At 36.1% G+C, this 20727-nt stretch overlaps 5 protein-coding genes across 6 annotated transcripts in view; 1 reads left to right on the top strand and 4 right to left on the bottom strand.

The window, feature by feature from the left end:
• The window catches only part of LOC108965838 (pickpocket protein 11-like), a 3578-nt gene extending 1274 nt beyond the window's left edge, over positions 1-2304 (bottom strand). Inside the window, exons 1-4 of the mRNA XM_018928492.1 lie at positions 2183-2304; positions 1891-2097; positions 885-1336; positions 584-812 (exon numbers count right to left, since the gene is read on the bottom strand). Coding sequence (XP_018784037.1) covers positions 584-812; positions 885-1336; positions 1891-2097; positions 2183-2304 — 1010 coding nt within the window. The remainder of the gene's footprint in view (positions 1-583; positions 813-884; positions 1337-1890; positions 2098-2182) is intronic.
• A 1786-nt stretch (positions 2305-4090) lies between these two features.
• Positions 4091-5421, bottom strand: LOC108965871 (lymphokine-activated killer T-cell-originated protein kinase). The gene is made up of 3 exons (XM_018928540.1): positions 5052-5421; positions 4637-4995; positions 4091-4580 (listed from the first exon to the last, which is right to left on the bottom strand). Exons 1-3 carry the CDS (start codon positions 5312-5314, stop codon positions 4177-4179), a joined length of 1026 nt encoding a protein of 341 aa, XP_018784085.1. The 5' UTR covers positions 5315-5421; the 3' UTR covers positions 4091-4176.
• A 54-nt stretch (positions 5422-5475) lies between these two features.
• LOC108965876 (NADH dehydrogenase [ubiquinone] 1 beta subcomplex subunit 7) lies at positions 5476-6279 on the top strand. 2 transcript variants are annotated; one of them, XR_001993144.1, is made up of 3 exons: positions 5476-5572; positions 5633-6074; positions 6143-6279. XR_001993144.1 is itself a non-coding variant. In XM_018928546.1 (2 exons), exon 2 carries the CDS (start codon positions 5657-5659, stop codon positions 6011-6013), a length of 357 nt encoding a protein of 118 aa, XP_018784091.1. In that variant the 5' UTR covers positions 5476-5572; positions 5633-5656; the 3' UTR covers positions 6014-6279. The 2 variants fall into 2 exon arrangements, 1 of the variants encoding a protein (XP_018784091.1); XM_018928546.1 differs by having other exon boundaries at positions 5633-6279.
• Positions 6280-6335: 56 nt separating this feature from the next.
• Positions 6336-10103, bottom strand: LOC108965864 (RNA cytidine acetyltransferase). Its single transcript, XM_018928532.1, has 11 exons — positions 9803-10103; positions 9297-9744; positions 9075-9238; positions 8526-9015; positions 7946-8467; positions 7780-7879; positions 7527-7722; positions 7237-7460; positions 7000-7172; positions 6539-6927; positions 6336-6474 (listed from the first exon to the last, which is right to left on the bottom strand). Exons 1-11 carry the CDS (start codon positions 10003-10005, stop codon positions 6360-6362), a joined length of 3024 nt encoding a protein of 1007 aa, XP_018784077.1. The 5' UTR covers positions 10006-10103; the 3' UTR covers positions 6336-6359.
• Positions 10104-10293: 190 nt separating this feature from the next.
• LOC108965872 (probable U3 small nucleolar RNA-associated protein 11) lies at positions 10294-11267 on the bottom strand. Its single transcript, XM_018928542.1, has 2 exons — positions 10627-11267; positions 10294-10568 (listed from the first exon to the last, which is right to left on the bottom strand). Exons 1-2 carry the CDS (start codon positions 11197-11199, stop codon positions 10359-10361), a joined length of 783 nt encoding a protein of 260 aa, XP_018784087.1. The 5' UTR covers positions 11200-11267; the 3' UTR covers positions 10294-10358.
• Between the last annotated feature and the right edge of the window lie 9460 nt (positions 11268-20727).

Raw genomic sequence — 20727 nt, 5'->3', positions numbered from 1 at the left:
TCTTTAGCAACTTTGTTGCGAGAGTATAAAAATGTTCAAAACTATGTATATGCTTAGGGTGTCTGTTATTTTTTTTGCAAACGGGCCTTAAGGTTTCAGTTTGCGTACTAAAAAAATCAAATCCTAAATCATATAAAAACTTGAATCATATTTCTTGTCTCATGCATAACATTTGGGATTTTGTGATATTTTAAATAAGCTAGTAAATCTAAAATTAAAAAAAAAAAATTAAATTCGAACACAAATATTTTCGCACTACAAAAAAGGTTGGATTGTTTTTCTTCATAAAAACATTTTTTTATATGTATCTTTCAAAGTTTTATCATCATGTACTGAGCTCTCATACATCATACAAGTATGCATACATTCTGTGTTGCTCATACGACATGGTGTCCTGTATGAACTAGAATACATTTGGTGCATTAATTTAGCTGGGAATAACATTTAAACGCATATTTTTATGAAAAAAAAAATTGTGGAGCTTCAAATGCCGTTTGTAAAAAATCAACTCGGGAAATAACGGACATCCTAATGTACATATGTATGTATGTATATGCAACAGGATTTCATCAAGTCCACTTACAACGACTCATACGTGTAATTAGATTTGCCGTCACTTTCTTGCCTACCAATTAATTTGAGAAATTCTTGATTTATTGTTAGTAGATACGCTTTCTTTAATAATATCGTTTGACGTCGTGTGCCGTAAGCATAAAAATTACACAGTGGCAAACATTGGGAACATTGAAGTGAACGGTTTGTCAGGGCCCCTTGTTTACCACTGTCGATGAGACTGAACGTATTTAAAGTAACTGTGAAGAATAGTACAAAATGTATATATATTTGGAAAAAAGTTTAAAATCATTAAACATATCGTCGCGAACCTCGATTCCTATGCAAACATTCCAAATGTGCCAGTGTACAGAGTGTATCATTGTTTTCATCAAGAATCAAAGATATGTAATACGGTACACAACCGCAAATGCGTAACACGCCACACACTTTACAAAGTGAAACACATTTGTCTGTACTGTATTGGTCATCCCCTCCAGCGACATTTTCCCCAAAGAGATAACACTTTCTTTGCTCAATATTGTAGATTCCCATTTCACTTGTCGCTGTTTGCACCGACACACTCAATTGTATATCAATGGCACTAGACTGTGATATAAAGATTTCCTTAAGGGGACCGCCAATCGATTTGTCGGGGAATTGGCCAGAACTGAATATTTGCGCTGTAAAACCGGCAAAGCTGCGATCCGTCATAAAGAAATCGGCTTTGGACGTATTTAGAAGTAAAGTGAGTCCATTGTGAATACCATCACCTTCTACGTACCTGAGTTTACTTTGTTGACAAAAGAAAAAAAAAAAAGTTCAAATTTAAAAAATAACCTAAAAACTAAATTTAATACTGAAAAGCTATTTAGAAAATATTTGAATAAGTTTGCTTACCTTATATCCCTTACATCGTAAATTTGATTGTATATGCAGCAGTATCCATTCGCTGTTAAACTGTTTTGGAAAAGTTCACTGCATTCTTGAAGTTTTCCCGCCCAACGACACTTTATTAACAGATCCTCACACCGAGGAGCTAGCTGCAGTTTAATTATGATATGATAAGCAAAATAAGCATATTAAATTTTTTTTTTTAAATATTCATGCCTTTTGTAAAGTTTCCTCAATACTGATGTTATATTTGTCTAAAAAATCCCTTTGAAAAGCCGCAGCTTCTTCGAAATCCACAGAACCAGTATCAAAAAAACCGCCGAATAATTTCATCTTCTGCAACAACTGTTGTTGTGAGAATTGCGAACCGGATTTGTTGACCCTTAAATAAATATATTTCAGGGTTAAGTATCAGTGTTTCGAAGTTCAAGGTGCTTAACTTACATTTCTTCTACAAAAGCGTTTACAGCGCTTCGACTAAATTTGTTGACACTGCAAATAGCCACTGCCGCATATGGCACTTTCTCAATTCTATGATGATTAGATTCCAAGGTGGTCACAATCGGGTTCTCCAATATATTTTCTACGTTTATCAACGTTACATACGTTGCGCTGATAATACCAGTCAACAGAAAGAAGGACCAACAAATTCTAAATCGTGTGAGGGAAACATTTTTTTTTTATCAAACTGTTAACTTTCTGAATTTTATTTTTCATTAATGATAATATAATTCACCGTTGATATTTATCGCCACATATATAGTATAACAAATGAAATCCGCTAAGGCTGGTATTTTTCAAATATTCCATTATTGTCTCCTTGAGAGCAAGACAAAATACGGTGCTAAATTTTAGCATTATGCTTTAACAATTTTTAAGGTTCCGGTATATTTTTCAATTATTTCTCGACTAAAACTTCTTCGATTCTTTTGCCTTTATGTTGAAATATTGCAGTATTGTGCCCTTTTATATTTTATATGCAAGCATTTTACTGTAGTTGGGCACAGTAAGTGGGCGTTTTGCTATCGTTGTCAGTAGGTTGTGTTAGCGCCAGTAAACTTGTGATTTAGAAGATACAAGTTATTGATTAGAGCGTAACTGATATCCTCCACTGCCATTTATAAGCATGTACAAATTTTTGTTTTTTATACCCAACATCCAAAATGAAAAGTGGAGGCCCTATAAAATATACATACATATATTTGTATAAATAAATACCGTCGTTTACGTCTGTATACACTCAAACTGGACCCTCAATTTTTGAGATACCGATCTGAAATTTCGCTCACGTCTTTAGCTCCCCAAAAAAAAACTTGTCGAAACCGTCGATATCGGAACGCTGTAACATATAGCTGCCATAAAAACTAATCGATCAAAATAAATGTCTTATAAGGAATGTATTGTACTTGTTAAGGTTATTATAGCTTCGCTGCAACCGAAGTAAGGTATTTTTCTTTTTTTTTTTTTTTTTTGTATAATATTAAATTTTATTTAGAAATGACAATGACTTTTTTTCCTACATTGCGGACTATTGTGCAGTGCTTGCATCGTTAGTACATTATCATGGATCTTCAATTGAGATAGGTAAAGTCTACTTAATTCTTCTATAGTTTCTTTCTTTTAGAGCAGACATTTTTAGTTCTCGATAGAAGACGTCATAAAAAGCTGCATCCACTATAGTGGGAAAACTTATTTTGTAAGACTTGAATCACTTAAAAAATTGCATTAGCTGAGTTTCCCCAGATTGCAATTCTATATGAGCAGATCGGTCTGAGTATTGCTTTTTATATGTGTAGATTGTTCTCTAGACAGAGGTGGGATCTCGACCTTATGAATCGGAAAAGCTGCTTAAACTTGAAACTGAGCATTGTATTTTTGATTTTCACATTGTCTCTCCATGTGGAGTACATGTCAATCTTCTTAATATTAAGGCCTCTTATGGATATATTTCGTTGTAGTCATAGATCTTTCAAATATTTTCGAAATAATCACAGGTAGTCTATTCGAATGATATGAATTGACCGTATGATCAGGTTTGCCAGGCTTTGGAATCAAAATTATCGCTGCATATTTCCATTGGGAAGAAAAAGAGCAGAGTCTGAGCATACCATTAAAGAGCTTGACAGTCATGCTGTCATTACGTTTCCTGTATATTGATTCTGTCCTAACCTAGTAATTTTCATTATTTTTTTGGCCATCGCCATCACACATCTCCTCGTGTACTTCTACAACAGCGACAAATAGCACAAACAACAGCGTTGGTTCAGTACCAGAAACCCCTGCTATTCATAATTAATTGACATCTCGAGATCGTCCTTTCCTTTTGTCTAGTTACGTTCCAAAGAATGCTAGCTGGATCCCCTTCTTAGGATACAAATAGATATATATGACTTGTAGCGCTGTTTTCAGAAAAACTCCTCCAGTTCCTTTTTAGTACGGTTTAGTAGTGTTTTGTCGAAAGAGATTTCTGTTCATCAGAATTGGTGAATTGTTCCAAACAAAATAGTTCCACACAAAATATTTCAATGCTACGCATGCAGTTCTTACACAATTTTTTTATTTTTGAAATTTTATTTATTAAAAACTTAAAAAATAAAGTATGCATCCTCGACACGATAAAAAAAAAAATATTGTTTTTAGAAAATTAATTTTTTAACTGGTCATTCATCTATTTATTATCTGACATTAATAATTAAGATTTATTTTTTCATTGGTCAATTCCCTATTCAATTATTGCATCGTTTGGTTCTCTTTGTCGTTAACATTATCATTTTGCAACATTGTCCATATGGTTTTGGCTGTTGGTCTATCTTCTGCACTTTCGTTTGTACAACAATAAAATATCTCCATAATTATATTGTATTCATCCGTTAATTGGAATGCCTGTGGTAGTGGTGGGCGTGTACCACAAGCATTTTCGCAGATTTCGGACACTTCTAATTGTGCACCACTGCTGTCAGCCAAGTTTGATGAATTAGAGTTTTCGCGGTCACTAGTCTCTCCCATAAATAGTGTATGTGGTGGCACTAACGAAATTGTTTCATATATTATCAAACCGAAACTAAAAATATCTGCTTTACAATCGATGACTTCCACTTCATCGATTATTTCGGGTGCCGACCAAAGATTTGTACCTATAATTACTCCAATTATTGAACAATTCTACAGTAGCAAATGATTTTGTGCTTACCAACATATCGTAATTTCGGATTTTTGGTGAAATCAATCAATCCATTTTCGTCCATTGGCAAACTTACACCGAAATCGCATAATTTACATATTTCGAAATCACCTTTCACCAATACGTTAAACGATTTCAGGTCACCATGTAATAATTTAACTTCTGTATGTAAATAATCCAACGCTCTGGTTATATCATTAATCATTTTGAGTGTATACTTTGCAGGTAATGGACCCTCATTGTCCTCATTGCGATCTTCTAGCAAAGTACCTAATGATGTTTTACAGCATTCGAGTGCTAATGTTTCAACACCATCTGAGTTTTTAATTATTCCACGAAAACCTACAATATTAGGATGAGATAGCTTCCTGCAAAAATTCCAATTTTTTTTTAATCAAATTTCATGAGCAATCAAAATAAATACCTTAAAATATTCGCTTCTTCATGAATGCGTGAATTAAAGAGCGAAGCGTGTTCATTGTTACGTGTTCTTTGAGAAATTCGCTTCACAGCCCAAGGTGAAAGCATTTTGCCACATTTAGGTGAACGCTCCAATTTATAAACATTTACACCAGTTCCGTATCCAAGATTTTTCATAAATGGCGATGGTGGTATGCGCAATGGTGTACTAAGCCTTTGCACATTTTGCAAATGCATACTACGTGTCTCCCGTCTTGGCGTATTCATTATTGTGCTTGTAATACAATAATATTATTAATTGAAATATATGTTGCTGCTGAAGCTTCTGTTGGTTTCAATTTTAAAGATTGTCAAAGTATTGGCGCCATCATTTCATGTGTAATGCGCTGCCATATTTTTATTTCGGACATAAATTATTCATTTGAGTTGACATCGCCACCAATCTATTACATTTATGTATTCATTGTTTGTCAAATTTGACGTTTTCTGCAAGCAGCCAGCAATAAAGCGAGCAACTATATTTACGTAATTTGTTTAAAAAAATTTCAATTTTTTGAAAAAATAATAATTTTATCCATCTAATAGCGAAACGTACAAAACGACGACAGTATGGGTAATGCTTATGCACGTGCCATTAAGCCAGATGTTATGCCTGGCCCTGATTGTGTGCCCACATTCGATCCAATGTTGGGTTTCGAATCACGCAAGGAGCGTGTCATGATAGCGACTGTCGAAGAGATGGAATCTGCTAAATTGCCGCTTGAGGATCGGGACTACTGTGCACACAAGTTGTTGAAATACCGTGCATGCCGTGCCGATACCTTCCCCTTTGTATACAAATGTCATCATGAGAAACATGACTATTTAACATGCGAATACGAGGACTACGTGTTGCGTATGAAGGAGTTTGAACGCGAGCGAAGGTTGCGCGAACGTCAAAAGCAAATCGAGAAGCAGGGTGCTTAGAATTTAGGATATTAAATGCTTAACAAAGTTTTCTTATACAAATGTGTTTAGTTGATTGCGGGTATGAAACACGCATATAGTGGAACACAGTTCGCTTAAACACAACTTGTAATGTTATTCTTTTTCTAGTTCTGCGCTGTTACTAAAGAAACTGCATGGACCGTTAAATAACTTGCACGGTGTCACATTCAATTTTCAAGCAAATAGTCAATGAAAAAATATTCTATAAATAAAGCGGAATTACACAAACGACGAAGGTTAAGGTATATAAGTTTTTTATTCTTAAGTTTTTGTAGTAAAATCTTTACTACCTGTTATAAACAAAAAAAAACAAAAAAAAAAAATATTAAATTAGGGACTTCATAGAGGCTTTAGTCTTTTTACTAAATTTGATTTTCTTCTTTTTCGGTTGCTCTTTAGGCTCACCTTTCTCTATGGGGTCTTCCAAGCGCTTGATTCCACTGTATTGAACAAAAAATGTGCAATTAGCATCAAATATTTTCAATAAGTTTGTAAACTGTGTACCTTTTAACGGATATCAGCTTCGTTTTGCCATCATTATTTGTCAGGGCCTTTGACCAGTCCTCATCGGTTCCCTTAATGGCGAATTCCTTTAAGCTCTCCATTTTCAGCTTTCTAAGTTCCTCCTTTTGTTTCTTTGATAACTGTTGTGCCGTCTCTTCCAATTCGTCGTTGAGCGACAACGAAACCGGTACAAAATCTTCGCCACGGTTCAGCTGTGTCTCACTCTTCATATTGCTCTCTATGTGACCTTCGATAACCGCAAGCAGATATTTGGAAGTTTTTTTAAGCATATCGTAGAATTTGGCCAAAACCTGGTTGCCTGGCATATTCAGCTCTGCAGCTATAGCGTCCACTGTTTTGCCCTGCACGCCAATTGCGAGTAGGATAGCCTGTTAAAATTTAAGTGAATTAACGCAATGCTTTTGCTTTTGTAAATCTGCAGCAGCAATAATAGTATTTACCTTTTGCAAAGTGTCTATTTGCAGCTCCTGCATTTTTCCTTGGAAATACAATGCACTTATATCGCTTACCAAATCCAGTATCAAACGATATTCGATTTGATTGCGCGAATACGCTTCCAAACGTTCAATATCATGCGGCAGGAAGTAAACATCAAGCGTGTGCTTATCGAGCGCTGTTAAGTAGAAATTTGTGTGTGAAGTAGAATATCAATTTTTAAATTCCATTTTTACAACTACCTTTATGGTCCATATTCGCCCATTTGTTATCTATGATGGATAATGCTAGACTTGTGGTGAATTCACGAAATGTTTTGCTCAAAAGTTTGGTTATGCGTCGTCTAAAGTCATTGAAGTACAAACTCAACCATTCGGCACATTTCTTCTCTTGTGTTGCCCTAGATTTATCTAGTGTGTGCAGCATAATACAAGAGTGCTCACCAGTCAGATCATTTGCCTTTTGACTGTATTCGAAAAAAATAATACATATTTGTAAATAAATATAGCAAAGTATATTTGTGCGGCGCTACCTAACGTATACTGGCACGAAACGCAAGTTTTTCCAAAATTTGAGTAGCTCTTGTGTTAAACCATAAGATGTGCCCAAGTAGTCGATATGTTCCGGCACGCGTTCACTTAAACGTTTTAACAAGGTGGGAATTTTACGACGTGGCCGAATTTGCTCTTTCAACAGACCCAGTTGCTCCTCTTCCACTTCTTCGATGCCTATGTATTGATATAGAAAAATTAGTTAAATTGTTTATTTTTCAAAATCAGACTCACCATTAGTATTTTCCCCATCCTGTGGATTTTCACTCAAATCGGTAAATTTACCTTGATAATAATCGCGCAACAGTTTTATGGCACGTTTGCCGTAGCCCATCTGAATATTAGTTATTAAAGAAAAAACCATTAATATAAGTTACTACTAAAATATTGAACTGTCTACCCTTTGATAGTTGGGATGTGTAGCAATTCGGACCACACGCACGCCGGATAATTTGGGGAAATCTCGATCACCAAATTGTTCCGAAACGTTCCATGGTATCAGATCGCCGCTAGCCTTCTTGCCACGCCCCAAGCAATCTGTTATTGTTTGTGAAGAAATCTCTCCCTCCAATGCAACTTGCACAACAACTAGTATTTCAGGTAGCTGATCCTTGCGTTGTATAGGTCCGAGTAGACAGAAAAGATGATGCGCCGGCGCATCACTCATCATTTGGAGATCATTAGGACTGTTCTTATAATGTGAAGCTACATATATAGAGACAAGACGATGTAGAAAAGATTCGGCTGCTTTATGATAAGAGAACAGTGCATCACGATCGATGTAATAGAGATCGCACACATCCGGTGTTGGACAACCCGAACTGATGTTGGGCACCGTCGTGGCATCTAGGCATAACAAATTTATCAACCATGCTTCGATATCATCGCCCTCGCTATAACGGATAGATTCATCGAGTTTAATCTAAAAAATTCATACAAATATTATTTCGGCGCTGTAGGCATTTTTAGGTTATATTTACCGGTGGTGGCGCATTATTATCCTTTTGCAACTGTGACATCAATTTCAAGCTAAGCGAACGTCCCGTGCCCTCATAACCGTTAATGGTTGATGCCATGAATATCAAATAGGGACCCATCATCTTTTTTACCAAAGGCAGTGGTATGGCTGCAGCTTCATCAATCACCAATAGATCGGCGGCGTTTAAGAGATGTGTATCGGTGGGTGCAATATATTGTATAGTTTGACGATTGGAACGGGTAATATTTATGCGGATAATCGCTTTCTTGTAATCCGGATTTGTAGAGCGTATAATGGTGTAATCGGCGTGCTCTTGATATTCCAGCGCATCAAAGCCTTTTAGCACAAACTCAAATAGTGTTATCAAATTCTCCGGATGTGGTGAAGTGACGTAGACGTTGACATAGCCGAATGCTATTGCCGCGGCAATAGATAGACCCATAGCAGCGGACTTACCACGACCTCTTGCGGCAGTCAGCGTTGTGGGTGGCCTGAGAAAATCATATACAATCAATTATATTACAACAAGAGTTTAAGTTTTTTAACGTACTTTAATTGCTTCTCGGCTAATGCTTCGATGAACTGTGCCACGGCACGTGCTTGGTCATATGTACGACACTGATTTACTAGCGGTCCCGCGGGTGGAGTATCACGTAAACTTTCTTTCAAGTCTTGCAACATTTCAGTATTTTCAGATTTGCCAACCTCAGCAGGCTGCAATAAAATTAACTTTTTAACAGGAAATAAACAAAGGCAACAGTGGTGAAATTACATTAACGGGATCCACGTTGATTGTTTTCGAACTCAACGGTAGCACAGTCAAATCATCATTTACAACCAGACAGCGTTTACAATCAGCTAACGAGAGTATTAAGCGTTCATTGAAACGGCACGTTACAGTTTGATGTGCTTCGGTACGAAAACGTTTATGCACATCCATGCTCATTGTGTACAACTGCTTCAGCGATTGCAGTGTTTTCAGTAATAGTATTATCAAGCCACCGCCTTCAACTGTTTCCACTGTGCGTGCAAGCAAATTAGGTGTGAGCGCTTCAAAATCCTGTAACACACATACGCCATAAGTGCGACCCAGTACTGCATGTGTCTCCGAGTAGTAACGTCCATGTATTGTTGTGGACACACGAAATGTGTCGAACATATCCGCATCGTTAACATCAATTTTACCGGCCGCAATTTTTTTAGCGCGCTTACGTCCATGGCTAAATAGACAATTATGAAAATTGCTTGGAAATATAAATGCATTATTCAGCAACTTACTTCGATATAGCCTCGTCTTTATTTTTATAGCACCATAGCACTGTGGGACGCGCTTTCACTGTGGATTTCGTCAAAATGTCGTAGAGTATCGGCACCTGATCACGTCCCTTATCTCCGATTATAATAAACATTGTACGATGACCCAACTTTACGCCATTTTCGATCATCACGCGTATGCGATTGTCAATCTTCTTTTTAACCATTTTTCCAAGTTTTTTTGTTTTAAAATTCAATAAAATATATTTGAAAATATACACTTTTGAACAAAATAAGCAGAGACAACGAACACACGTGCGTTACGTTGAATTTTGACAGTCTATGTAGTTTGTTTTGATTAGTGTGTTTACCGCATTCGTTGTTTTGATCAGCGTTAAAAAGTTACCAGATATCGCTTTCAAATATGCATATGCCTGACAATTATACGGCAGCATCTCCGCACAGACACCAAACAGCTGATTTCCATTCGGGCCCCGCAAGTATACAAATATGTGTTCATTTAGTACAAAATATATTTATTTTTTTATATATAACATAAACTTTGCTATTATCTTCTAATTTACTTTTTCCGTTCGTATCTAAAGCAATATACTGGTGGCGCATCCTTAGTGCCTTTCCTAACTTTTTTAGGTTTCAGTAAGCGTGGCTGTTTCAATACACGTTTTAGTTGCAGCTTCTGCTGTGCCACCGCTAATTCCTTTTCTCGCTCAATACGTTTGGTAAGCTCCTGGTATGCTTGCTTCTTCAATGCATTGGCTTTTCGTATTTCCTGTAAAACACTTTCAATAATAAAATTGTTGGTTATATGTGCTTTTTTGTTCACTAACCTGTGGTGTTAGCTCCGGTAATTTCATTTTGTCCAAGTCCTGTATACGTGGACGATTCGTTTTACGTTCTAGTAAACTTGGATGTGTCTCTAGACGTTGTGCTAATTCAATTTTGCTCAAATCCTTTGCGACAACCTCGCCCTCCTTGTTCTCCTCAAAGAAGGTGTGCGTATTTGTCACCGTATTAGCAAAATCTATCATATGCAGCTGTGATTGGAGTCGTTGAATTTTTTTCGTTTCCATGGTACGTTTCATAGTCACATATTGTGTGTCTTGTGTCTCCATCAATGCTTTCTGCACCTTACTATGTTCATCCGGTTCTTGTTCCTTTTCATGATGCACACCTTCTTCAAGCTTTGAATTAATCATATGATGGTAGAATTCATCGGGATTCTTATTCAGTGCGCGTTTATGCAGCAATTTCAATGTGCGTTCCTTGTAATGTTCATTGTTTGCTCGTTTCTTGTAATCCTTTTTCTTTTCAAGCAAACCAAGATGTTTGCGTGCCTCTGGTTGGTGACGCTCCCTATGCACCTTTTGATTGCTCTTGGAAGCTTTTTTCCAAGACGACATTGTGATTTATTAAATTGAAAATAAAAAATAATTACTAGACACAATCAAGCACTGCTTAAATACGTAAACACATGTGCAGGAGAAAAATAGAAATGTCATACAAATGTCAAACTGGTAAATGTAGTAGAGAGCAAATGCATTCTTGGCGCATTTTTACCGTTTGAATTGACAGTTTTTCTTTTGGTGTGAAAAAATTGACGCGTTAAAATATTTCTTCGCGTTTAATTAAAAAAGTAGTGCGCTAGTTGTGTTAAAATGATTAAATTAGTGCTTAAAGTGGTGTTAAAGTAAATGTTTAAATAGTAATAGTGAAATATTCTATCGTTCGAAAGTGTTTTCGTGTAAAAATGAAGATAATAATGGGCCACTCAATATACTTCGAAGTTCCGACTCAACCGCCATAGCTGCAAAAGTTACTAAAATTTCGGGTTTCATCGTCCATTTACAAAGTGTTAACTATGAAATATACGTGTAAAACTACGGATGATTGCATTTATTTGTTGAAAATAACAGATTTAAATGGCAAATTAAAACTCGCATTTGCATACGCGCACATTCATAAGAGAACATACATATGTATGAAAGGAGAAGTAGAGAAGTACAACGAAATATAACTGTAAAGTTGCATCCATTCCATCACTAACGTATGAAGTGAATGATGACTTGCAAGAAAACGTCAAATATTAAAAAAAAATTGTAAAATATATTCTTGGTTCGTTGTTCGTTTAAATTTCGTCGAGTTTAATTAAAAAAATAGTGCGGTAGTAATGTAAAAATTATTAAACTGGTGCTTAATATTATGTTAAAGTAAAAACTTAAATAGTATTCTCTTCATCGAAAGTGTTATGGTTTTAAAATGAAGATAACAGTGAACCACTCAATAGATCCGATACCACCGCAACTGCATAAATTACTTAAATATCGGGTTTTATCGCCAATTTACAAAGTGTTAATTATGGAATGTTCTTGTAAAACTGCGGATGATTACGTTTATTTGCTGAAAATATCTGATTTAAATGGCAAATTAAAAATTTAGCATTTGCATATGCTCCCATTCATGAATGCACATATGAAATGGGGAAAGAAGAAGTGCAACGAAATATAACTGTAAAGTTGAGTGCATTTTTGTTTCTGCGTTTGTGAATGATGATGTGCAAGAAAATGTCAAATGTTAAAAAATTGTAAAAGATTTTCCCGGTTCGTTGTTCGTTTGAAAATTTGTATATGTTTGTGCATCTAATAGTGTTCGCAAAACCAGTACGTACTTACATATGAAAATTTATCATTTTCCTAAAGTCGGCATTAACAAAGTATGTGAAAATTGAGTGACCATAATATTTTTATGTGTGTTAATTTGTGTAAAGTGGTAAATACGTGCATATATGATAAAGCGTCGCAGAGTTGATCTAAATTATGTAGCAGCAATTAAAGGTATGTGTGCTTTGATATTTGATTATATATGTACATTTATTCATATAATGAAAAATACATATAATTTTACAAATCTGCTAAATATGTATACACATCTGATGATTCAAAAAAAATGTAGTAGCTTAACATCGGAAACTAATTTTTGGCATATCCTTTAAATATTTTCCGGAAATGCTTACCATATTGTGTACCGACATTCTTATCGTCTCTTGATATCCGTAGTTGCAAAATGTCGATATTACAGTGCATTTAAAATGAGAATGTCGGTAATGTGGTGGATTACATCCTCTTGCAAAGCAGCAGAACGCGCATTTTGTGAATTTTTTCTTAAGTCATTATTTTAAATATACATACATAAGTATATGTATGTACGTATAAAAAAGTGTATTTAAAAATTTAATATATCTTAACATCGACGAGTACTTCCGATAAAAATATCTCTATCGACTTTGAAGACAGCGTTTTAAGAGAACGGTGTTTAGAGTTTGGGGATTGCATAAATTTAATTTTTTTCACAATTAAGTGTTCAGAGAATATACATATTTTAAATAGACTAGTAGTGAGCGATGAGATGATTGCAAACAGATAATTTTTAATAAATAAAAATTAATTTTATCAAACAAAAAGTAAGTTTCCAGATCTTTTATTAATTATTCAATGCAAAAAGCAAAAAAAAAATATGACTTTGCACTTTTTTTGGCCCGAGGGAAGCACTGCAGTGACGAAAAACGAAAATGTATTCAATCTGTCATAAACAACGGTAAATTTTACAAAGGGTGGTAAGAATTGTAGGGTGTTAAGCCACAACGACTCACAATGCAATTATTTATAAAAAAAAAGACGAAGAAAGGGCGCAATATGGATTCTTTCCGAGAATTTTACACCAATAGTTGTAAGATGTGCCAAGACTCGACCTAGAATGCCAGCTATGGAGATTCGGAATGAACTGAACCTGGCCTACGGTGTTCATACAGTGAGAAGACTTCTACATAAACATAATTTATATGTCCGCAGTCCTCGATAAGTACCGTTATTAAAAAAAAAACATATAGCAAGTTGTCTTAAATTTGCCAAAGGACCGATTGAGAATTTGCCGATTGAGAAATGGGCAGACGTTAAGAAAGCCGTATGGAATGTCAAACCCAAAAACAACAATGAGTTGTGGACCGTAGTGCAGCAAGTATAGCAGAACATTCCACTAAAAAGATGCCAGAGTCTCGTAGATTCTATGAAGAGGCGTTGTATTGCTGTTATTAAAAATCATGGCCATGCTACCAAGTACTAATATCTCGTATAGACGGAACTTCCAAAAATCCTTTAAAAAAAAAAAAAATTATGACTTTACTACTATTTTACTGCTCCCATAAAATCTCATATATAGACACAACTTCGTGAATAAATATATCTTACACCCATTCAATTTAAAATATTTTTATTAATAAAAGTAGGCAGGGAAATATGATAAACTTTTCAGTTTCAATTGATGTTAAAATTGTTTAGAATTTTGCATAACTCACAGGTATGTAAAAATCCAACACCCACTACTATTTCACTGCTCGCAGCTGAATGTACATATGTGTTGGTAAGAGTAGACATTCACTGTTTTGTTTAAAATGTTTTTAACGGTTGAATTTTTTTTAATGAAATATAGCAAATGCGATGTCTATTTTTGTGATTGAAACATGTTTTGTCTCTGTTTTATGAGATTTTACTAAAAGAGCTATCAAAACTGTTTTTTTTTCTGAATTTTTTGCTGAATACCATTTAAAGCCATACTGAAATATTCTCCTAGGAAACCTGCTGCTCCTTATTGTTGTAAACGCTTTTTAGATGAAACTTCTACAAAAAATTTTCGAGACAGTGTTTCATTGCGGCAATATTCGATATCTCAAATAGTTTTTGAGTTACATATGTACGTTAATTAAGTTCAATTAGCTTAATCAGTTTATCGTTAGAAACGTTTTTCTCTAAACTAAATTTTTCGAATTTAGCTGTGTGATTACTAGAAGATCTGATCAATTTCTGCTTGCTCTGTATATATTACATACAAAGTTTTTTTAAATCCGCTCCATTGAATACAAATTTTCAAATCCCAAATTTCAGGTCAAGAACGGCAACCATTTTGTGTAAAATTCTTTATTTTTTTATAAAAGCCGCAATTTTGTCATTTTTTGTTTCTTTTTTTTACCGTAGGTCATTGCACGGGCTATATCTTCTAGAAGAATTGGGTTTATCCACGGAGATGGTCGGAATCAAGTAGTAGAATAACTTCCTTTTTAGCGCTGTCGAAGAAAAAAGTTTACTGTGTATTCTTAAAACATGTACATGTAAAAATTCGACTATTTGAGGCTGTCAGATGTGCATGTTAAAGCCAAATGCAGCGAGCATCCAAATATCATGTTCTAATTTATATACTTACTACTTCAAGAACAGACTTTCATAAGCTATAATTAAACTGTCTCCCTATATTAATTCCTAATTTCATGTTTCTTTAACCCTCTTATTGACCTACTCATCATTCTACCTGAAGTAAATATAATGTTTAGAATTCATGTGTCTACGTACCTAATGCCATAATTATTGGCTTTCAAAGCAAATAGCAGAATAGAGAATTGAATAACAGAAGAAGAACATCTGTAATCAATATTTATGTAATTGAGTGCCGAGTGCGCCGCTTATTATTTAACAAAAGCATAAATCAGTGCAGCTGATTGAGTGATGAACTGAAGGTGCGAAGGCACTTTGCCGTTGCCCGCAATATAATTGCAAGTGAGTGACGCGTGGCAGTCGCCTTTGGGCTGATGATTGTTCCAGCAACGCTCTTGTTGTGGGTTTACAGTTGCAATGAATTAAGTTGTTATTGCAGTGAAAGTGCTTTGTCCAAATTGTGAAGCAAGCGTAGATTGCGCGTCCACAGGGAGTGTTCCAGAGCAGCGAGTGCTTACCAGTGATTGCGAAATTTTGATAACAAATGCGGTGAACGGGTGTCGCTAGCAAGCTTGCTATTTCCGCATCGTCATAGCAGCCCGCCTCTTCATGTCAAGGCATTGATGCAGATGACATGTCGCTAATCTCTATAGCATGTTGGAGTACTGTTTCACATGCCACCGCTTTGGCGCACAGCGCACAGCGACGATGTTGCACCACTCTTATCGTTTGACACGAGTCCGGCACGTGACTCATGGCTTACCAGCATGCAACACGTGCAACATGCTACATTGCAGCGCGGTTGCTACGTGCTTACACCGGCTATGCGATCACCCACCTCACTGCCAAGCAATGACAAGCGGGAAAAACAGGAAAAGCGTTGACATTGTATTACCTTTTGCCAGCATGTCTTGCGCACGAGTTCCACCTTTTAAAGGTTGCAGGCATGCCTCGCCTGTCTTTACTGTCATTTGAGCCATGCGTGAAACGAAAATGCCGTTGCGTTGCAGCCTCGTGCAACGTGCACGCATACGTTCACTAGCTCGACATAAAACGGAAGTGGGCGTATACTTCCGCCCAACTCTTTTTCAAACATTTATTAGCCTTCACACACACACAAATACACATTAGCTACTAAATCATAATTTGGGAGTACTACTGCGTGTGCGAACTGGCGGAAATATGTATGCATGAAGAGTGTTAGCGCCGTGTGAGTGGGTGTGGCATTCGTGTTGTTTGCGCCTAATTCGCATGCATAGAAATTATGTGATTACGCCGCTAATCAGCAACAAAAGTGCGAAATAAAAGCAACTAATAAATTTCCTTTCCAAACAAGCGTTGCTTATACCGCAGTGTATCTTGTTGAGCAGCGAAATTTGCTTAGCAAAAACAAAAAACTACTATAAACACTAAATGCTATAAATGCGAAAACAAGCCAATTAACTGGTACTGAATATTCAGCTTCTAGCAAGCTTCAAGTTTCCCCTATTTTTATTCAAAAAAAGTGACGAATATTTGCGATCAGTCGCATCTGTATTTTACAGTGTTTGTTGCTAAATTTTATTTAAATTTTTTCCTTTTTTCTAATTTTAAGATGATTTGGTAATCGCTAATCTCTATAGCATGTATTACATTGGGAAGTTAATTTATATGTAGCTATGTGTATGTATATCTATATTATACATAATTTCAGATCCCTACCATACTTTAAGTTTTTGCCAATTGATCAAATTTGACCCGGACCATCAAAATAAGCTCCTGAGTTAATATATGTAAGCCAACGCTTAATCCAATTTTCCAAACATTTGTTTTAAGCCTGGGCTGGAATGTCCATCAGTGCCTTCAATGCCTTCGCTTTTTTTTCTTTCGCTTTATTTTTGGAGCGCTATTCGTAAAATTGTTGGGCAAGTTCGATGTCATATTTATAAACCAACGTCTAGTCACCGGTAATGATGCCTGTGATGAATGTGGGGTCGTCAGCTATCGTACCAAGTATATTTTTAGCGACCCATACACGACGTCGTTTGTGTAAAAAATTCAGATTTTTTGGTATGACGTTGGCGTTGTCACGCTTCATCTCCAAAACATTAACAAGCTGTGTTTAGTCGATTCAAAAAAATATATTTATGTCCCTTGCTATTCTTTGATGCCAAAATGACGATTTTCAAGCACTATTTCTTTAACCTTTTCGTTGTTATCGTCATTAACAGAGGTGAATGAACGACTCATGACAGCATGATGCAAGTTTGCGATGAATTTACGACCTTCGCTGAATGCTTTGTACTGCACAAAGGCATGTGTTTCTAATCATTTCCGCTATTTGGAGCCACTTGGAGATTCCAAGTGCAGCCAGGTTCTTCTCGACATGGTCTTTCGAACGAAGTGGAGGTCTTCCCCTTCCTCTGCTTCCCCCGTCGGGCAAAGGACTATAGATCTTTCGCAGAACTTTTCTCCCGAAATCTCGTAACGTCGATTCATCAGATGCTGTCATTGTCCATGCCTCTGCGCTATATATCAGGACTGGAAAAATGAGTGGTCTTTGTTCGTCGAGAGGCTATTTTACTTCTCAATTGTCTACTTAGCCCGAAGTAGCCCTGTTGGCAAGAGTTTTTGGATCTCTGGGCTGACATTGTTGTTGGTGTTAATACTGATTCCACTGATGACGTGGGAGCCAAGTCGCGAGTGTTTGTTTGTAGATAGGAGATATTCGTCTTGATCTGGTGCACTACTAGACCCATTTCCTTCCCTTCCTTATCCAGTATGGAGAAAGCAGAACTAACGGCGCAGATGTTCAGGCCAATAAAATCAATATCATCGGTGTACGCCATTAGCTGTAGACTTTTATAGAATATTGTGCCTTCTCGATTAAGCTCTGCAGCTCGAATTATTTTTTCCAGCAGTAGATTGAAGAAGTCGCACAATAAGGAGTCGCCTTCTCTGAAACCTTGTTTGGTATCGAACGGCTCGGGTCTTTCCCAATATTTGGCACATGGTGAATATCTGGACAGTTGTTGATTTTCCAAGACTGAAGCCACACGTCCAACCATTTCGTTTACGGTGGGCTTTAATATTTATCACAGTACGCTCGATAGAAAAGGGAGGTCTCTCGCCCGAGGCTGTTGTTTGCTTTGCGTTGGGTGTTTTCCCATTCTGAGGACTATTTTTTTTCTTGGTTCTTGCCACAACAAGGGTAGATATTAAACATGTTTTGTGTTACAGTCTTTTAAAGTGCAGTAGCTCAGATCAATCAGCTCTTGGTTACTGTTCTGCAGTTAAATTTTTGATCATTTGTTATCATTCCAGCACTCTAGTAGTAGCTAAAAGCTGTTAGCGTTATTCTTTTATGGCTTGGTGCTCATCAGTCCTTATCTTCCAGGCAGCCTTTGAATTTTTGTTTGTTTTCTGCACCTCTTATTAGAGAAAAATCGAAGCTCTTCTTTTGTATATATAATGCTGACGTTCCCATTAAAGGTCTCTTCATATTTTTTTTACTATCAGATTATTACTTTTGTTTTTCATTTGAAGCAAAACCAATATTTTAACCATCTCGATCTTTCTGTGTACCCTTGTACACACAACATATTTTTTGCGATTTTTCATGTTCCAAAGTTCATTACGCGCGACAATTGGAATTGGCTCTCGAATTACAATAATGAAAACACACGTACATAGGTGCTTAAACTCACACACACATGTAGCTTGCATCTCCATCTCGTATTCCGCAAACCCATTGCATCAGTTTGCAATTCAATACCCCATAACAGACCGCAATCAACTCGCCAATCTCCGCAATTCTCACACTGCTTAGCATGTGGCAATCACGTTTCGCGTGACAATTCCCTTTACCCACAGGTGTGGTGTGGCAGTGTGCGTGTGCGCGTGTAATCGTATAAAAGTGATAAAAGCATATGACACCATTTCGATAGAAAATATGCATAAAATAGATTGTTGTGTTGACATTTCCGCCAAAGCATATCAAAATGAACGCTTCAACACACAGCCAGCCATATACACATATAACCACAAACATATTCGCTTACGCCTTAAAAAACAAGCTATCATAATAATAACAACACGATAATAATAACAACCCTAATCGGACTTGTTACGGTTGTGGCTCGTCGCCGTTTGATCGTGCACCGTGTACCGTGTCCATAATCGGGGTTGATTAAGTCGATGTTAAGTTGGTGGTGCCACCTAGCACAATTGTTAGCGGTAAACTGAAACTTTAAATCATGCGAAACAACTAGCAATTAAAAAAAGAGAGGGTAAATCAGTTCAAGTAGTGTACTCGTGCGCTACGTGGATCAAGTACGGCATATGAGATTTATGGATCTTTTTCTGGTTGAGGTTGAGTTTTGTATTTGAGATGTGGTTACACAGAAGTTATGGCTTACGAGTTTTGAGCAAAACTGTTATCTGCTGAACATACTCTAGAAATTTTTTATTATTTTGAGGGGTCTACTATATTACGAACATAAATATTTTAGTTGCTCAAAGAATTTAGCGAAGACATCGAAAACTTACCTCTTACGAATCGCGCAACCATCTCTGTAAGAGGTAATCGGAATTTTAAAAAAATTAATTTTCTTTGTTTTGCGTTTTCGTTAAGTGTAATCTCTTAAAAATATTCTCTGAAAATTTCACGATTAGTGTAAATCGAAAATTTCGGTTTTTTAAGACCAATTAACTGTTGATTTTTCCTAAAAATTTAGACAAAAATATCGTCAGGCGGCCATTTTGTTAATTTTTGAAAATAAAATAAATAAAAAAAAACTAATTTTTTTTTGTCCGATTGATTTTAGATGAATCTTCAAGGACTTATGGTTGTCACGCAAGTACCTTTTTTTGGAACTGGGTCAATACAAACAACTATAACTTTGGAAATTAAACTTTTTTTTTTGAAATTTTCTTGATATCAAGTCAACACATTCTATAATAATGCCATATTACTACTTTTGTAAAATAACACGATTTAATAGCAGAACAAACAAACAAAAAAAAAACATTAAAATTCTGATTTTTTCGTGCCTCCTAATCAGTGTTTGCAAATCACCGAGTTGGCTTTAGAGAAATAGCATAGATTCTCAACATCTCTTATGCAACGACTCAACATACATATTTTGGTTGATGTTTTGGGTATGAAATATGTCAATACAAGAGTGTTACAAAATACTAGAGTCTTTGACGAAAAAGACGTCGAGTGGAGGTCGCAAAGGACTTGATAACGTAGCTGAGGACCCTAAATTCCTCATTACTGGTATCGAAACATGGATATCTGATGATGATGTCGAAAATGTTCAACAATCTTGCGAAATTCGCTCCGATGAGCCGTAACATAAAAGGATGGAAATTCAGAAGGCCATCGTAGCCGTATGTGTGGAAAATTAGATGAAGCGTTGGCATGCTTGTATCGGCTCAAATTCTCTTTTCATTACTGAGCACGTCTCTTTTTTTTCTTTTTCTCTATTAATAATGTATTAATACAGCTGTATTAATTATTTTCAAAACTTTACGGTTCGGTTATCCCTTCAAAATATTTGTCTGTTTATTCCAACCGTTGTTTTATACTTCCCATTTACTTTTAAGGTACTAAAGCTTACGAGTATATTGTGACAATTGCTTAATCCGTAAAGTTCCACAGTTCCCTCGTACAAACTTTTATCTTGA

This window comes from Bactrocera latifrons, unplaced genomic scaffold (assembly GCF_001853355.1).
Source record: "Bactrocera latifrons isolate USDA-ARS-PBARC rearing strain unplaced genomic scaffold, ASM185335v1 scaffold_15, whole genome shotgun sequence".
Taxonomy (NCBI): Eukaryota; Metazoa; Arthropoda; class Insecta; order Diptera; family Tephritidae; genus Bactrocera; species Bactrocera latifrons.
Note: the sequence above shows the minus strand (reverse complement) of the source record. Positions and strands in the feature narration are given on the sequence as shown.

Excerpts from the sequence above, each read along its gene's own strand:
- LOC108965871 (XM_018928540.1), bottom strand. The coding sequence starts at position 5,314 with ATGAATACGCCAAGACGGGAGACACGTAGTATGCATTTGCAAAATGTG. Across the intron at positions 4,996-5,051 it reads GAAGAAGCGAATATTTTAAG|GAAGCTATCTCATCCTAATA; the intron begins GTATTTATTTTG and ends GAATTTTTGCAG. Across the intron at positions 4,581-4,636 it reads TCCGAAATTACGATATGTTG|GTACAAATCTTTGGTCGGCA; the intron begins GTAAGCACAAAA and ends GAGTAATTATAG.
- LOC108965872 (XM_018928542.1), bottom strand. The coding sequence starts at position 11,199 with ATGTCGTCTTGGAAAAAAGCTTCCAAGAGCAATCAAAAGGTGCATAGG. Across the intron at positions 10,569-10,626 it reads TACCGGAGCTAACACCACAG|GAAATACGAAAAGCCAATGC; the intron begins GTTAGTGAACAA and ends AGTGTTTTACAG.
- LOC108965876 (XM_018928546.1), top strand. The coding sequence starts at position 5,657 with ATGGGTAATGCTTATGCACGTGCCATTAAGCCAGATGTTATGCCTGGC.
- LOC108965864 (XM_018928532.1), bottom strand. The coding sequence starts at position 10,005 with ATGGTTAAAAAGAAGATTGACAATCGCATACGCGTGATGATCGAAAAT. Across the intron at positions 7,461-7,526 it reads TTCGTGCCAGTATACGTTAG|TCAAAAGGCAAATGATCTGA; the intron begins GTAGCGCCGCAC and ends TTTCGAATACAG. Across the intron at positions 7,173-7,236 it reads GGCGAATATGGACCATAAAG|CGCTCGATAAGCACACGCTT; the intron begins GTAGTTGTAAAA and ends TCTACTTAACAG.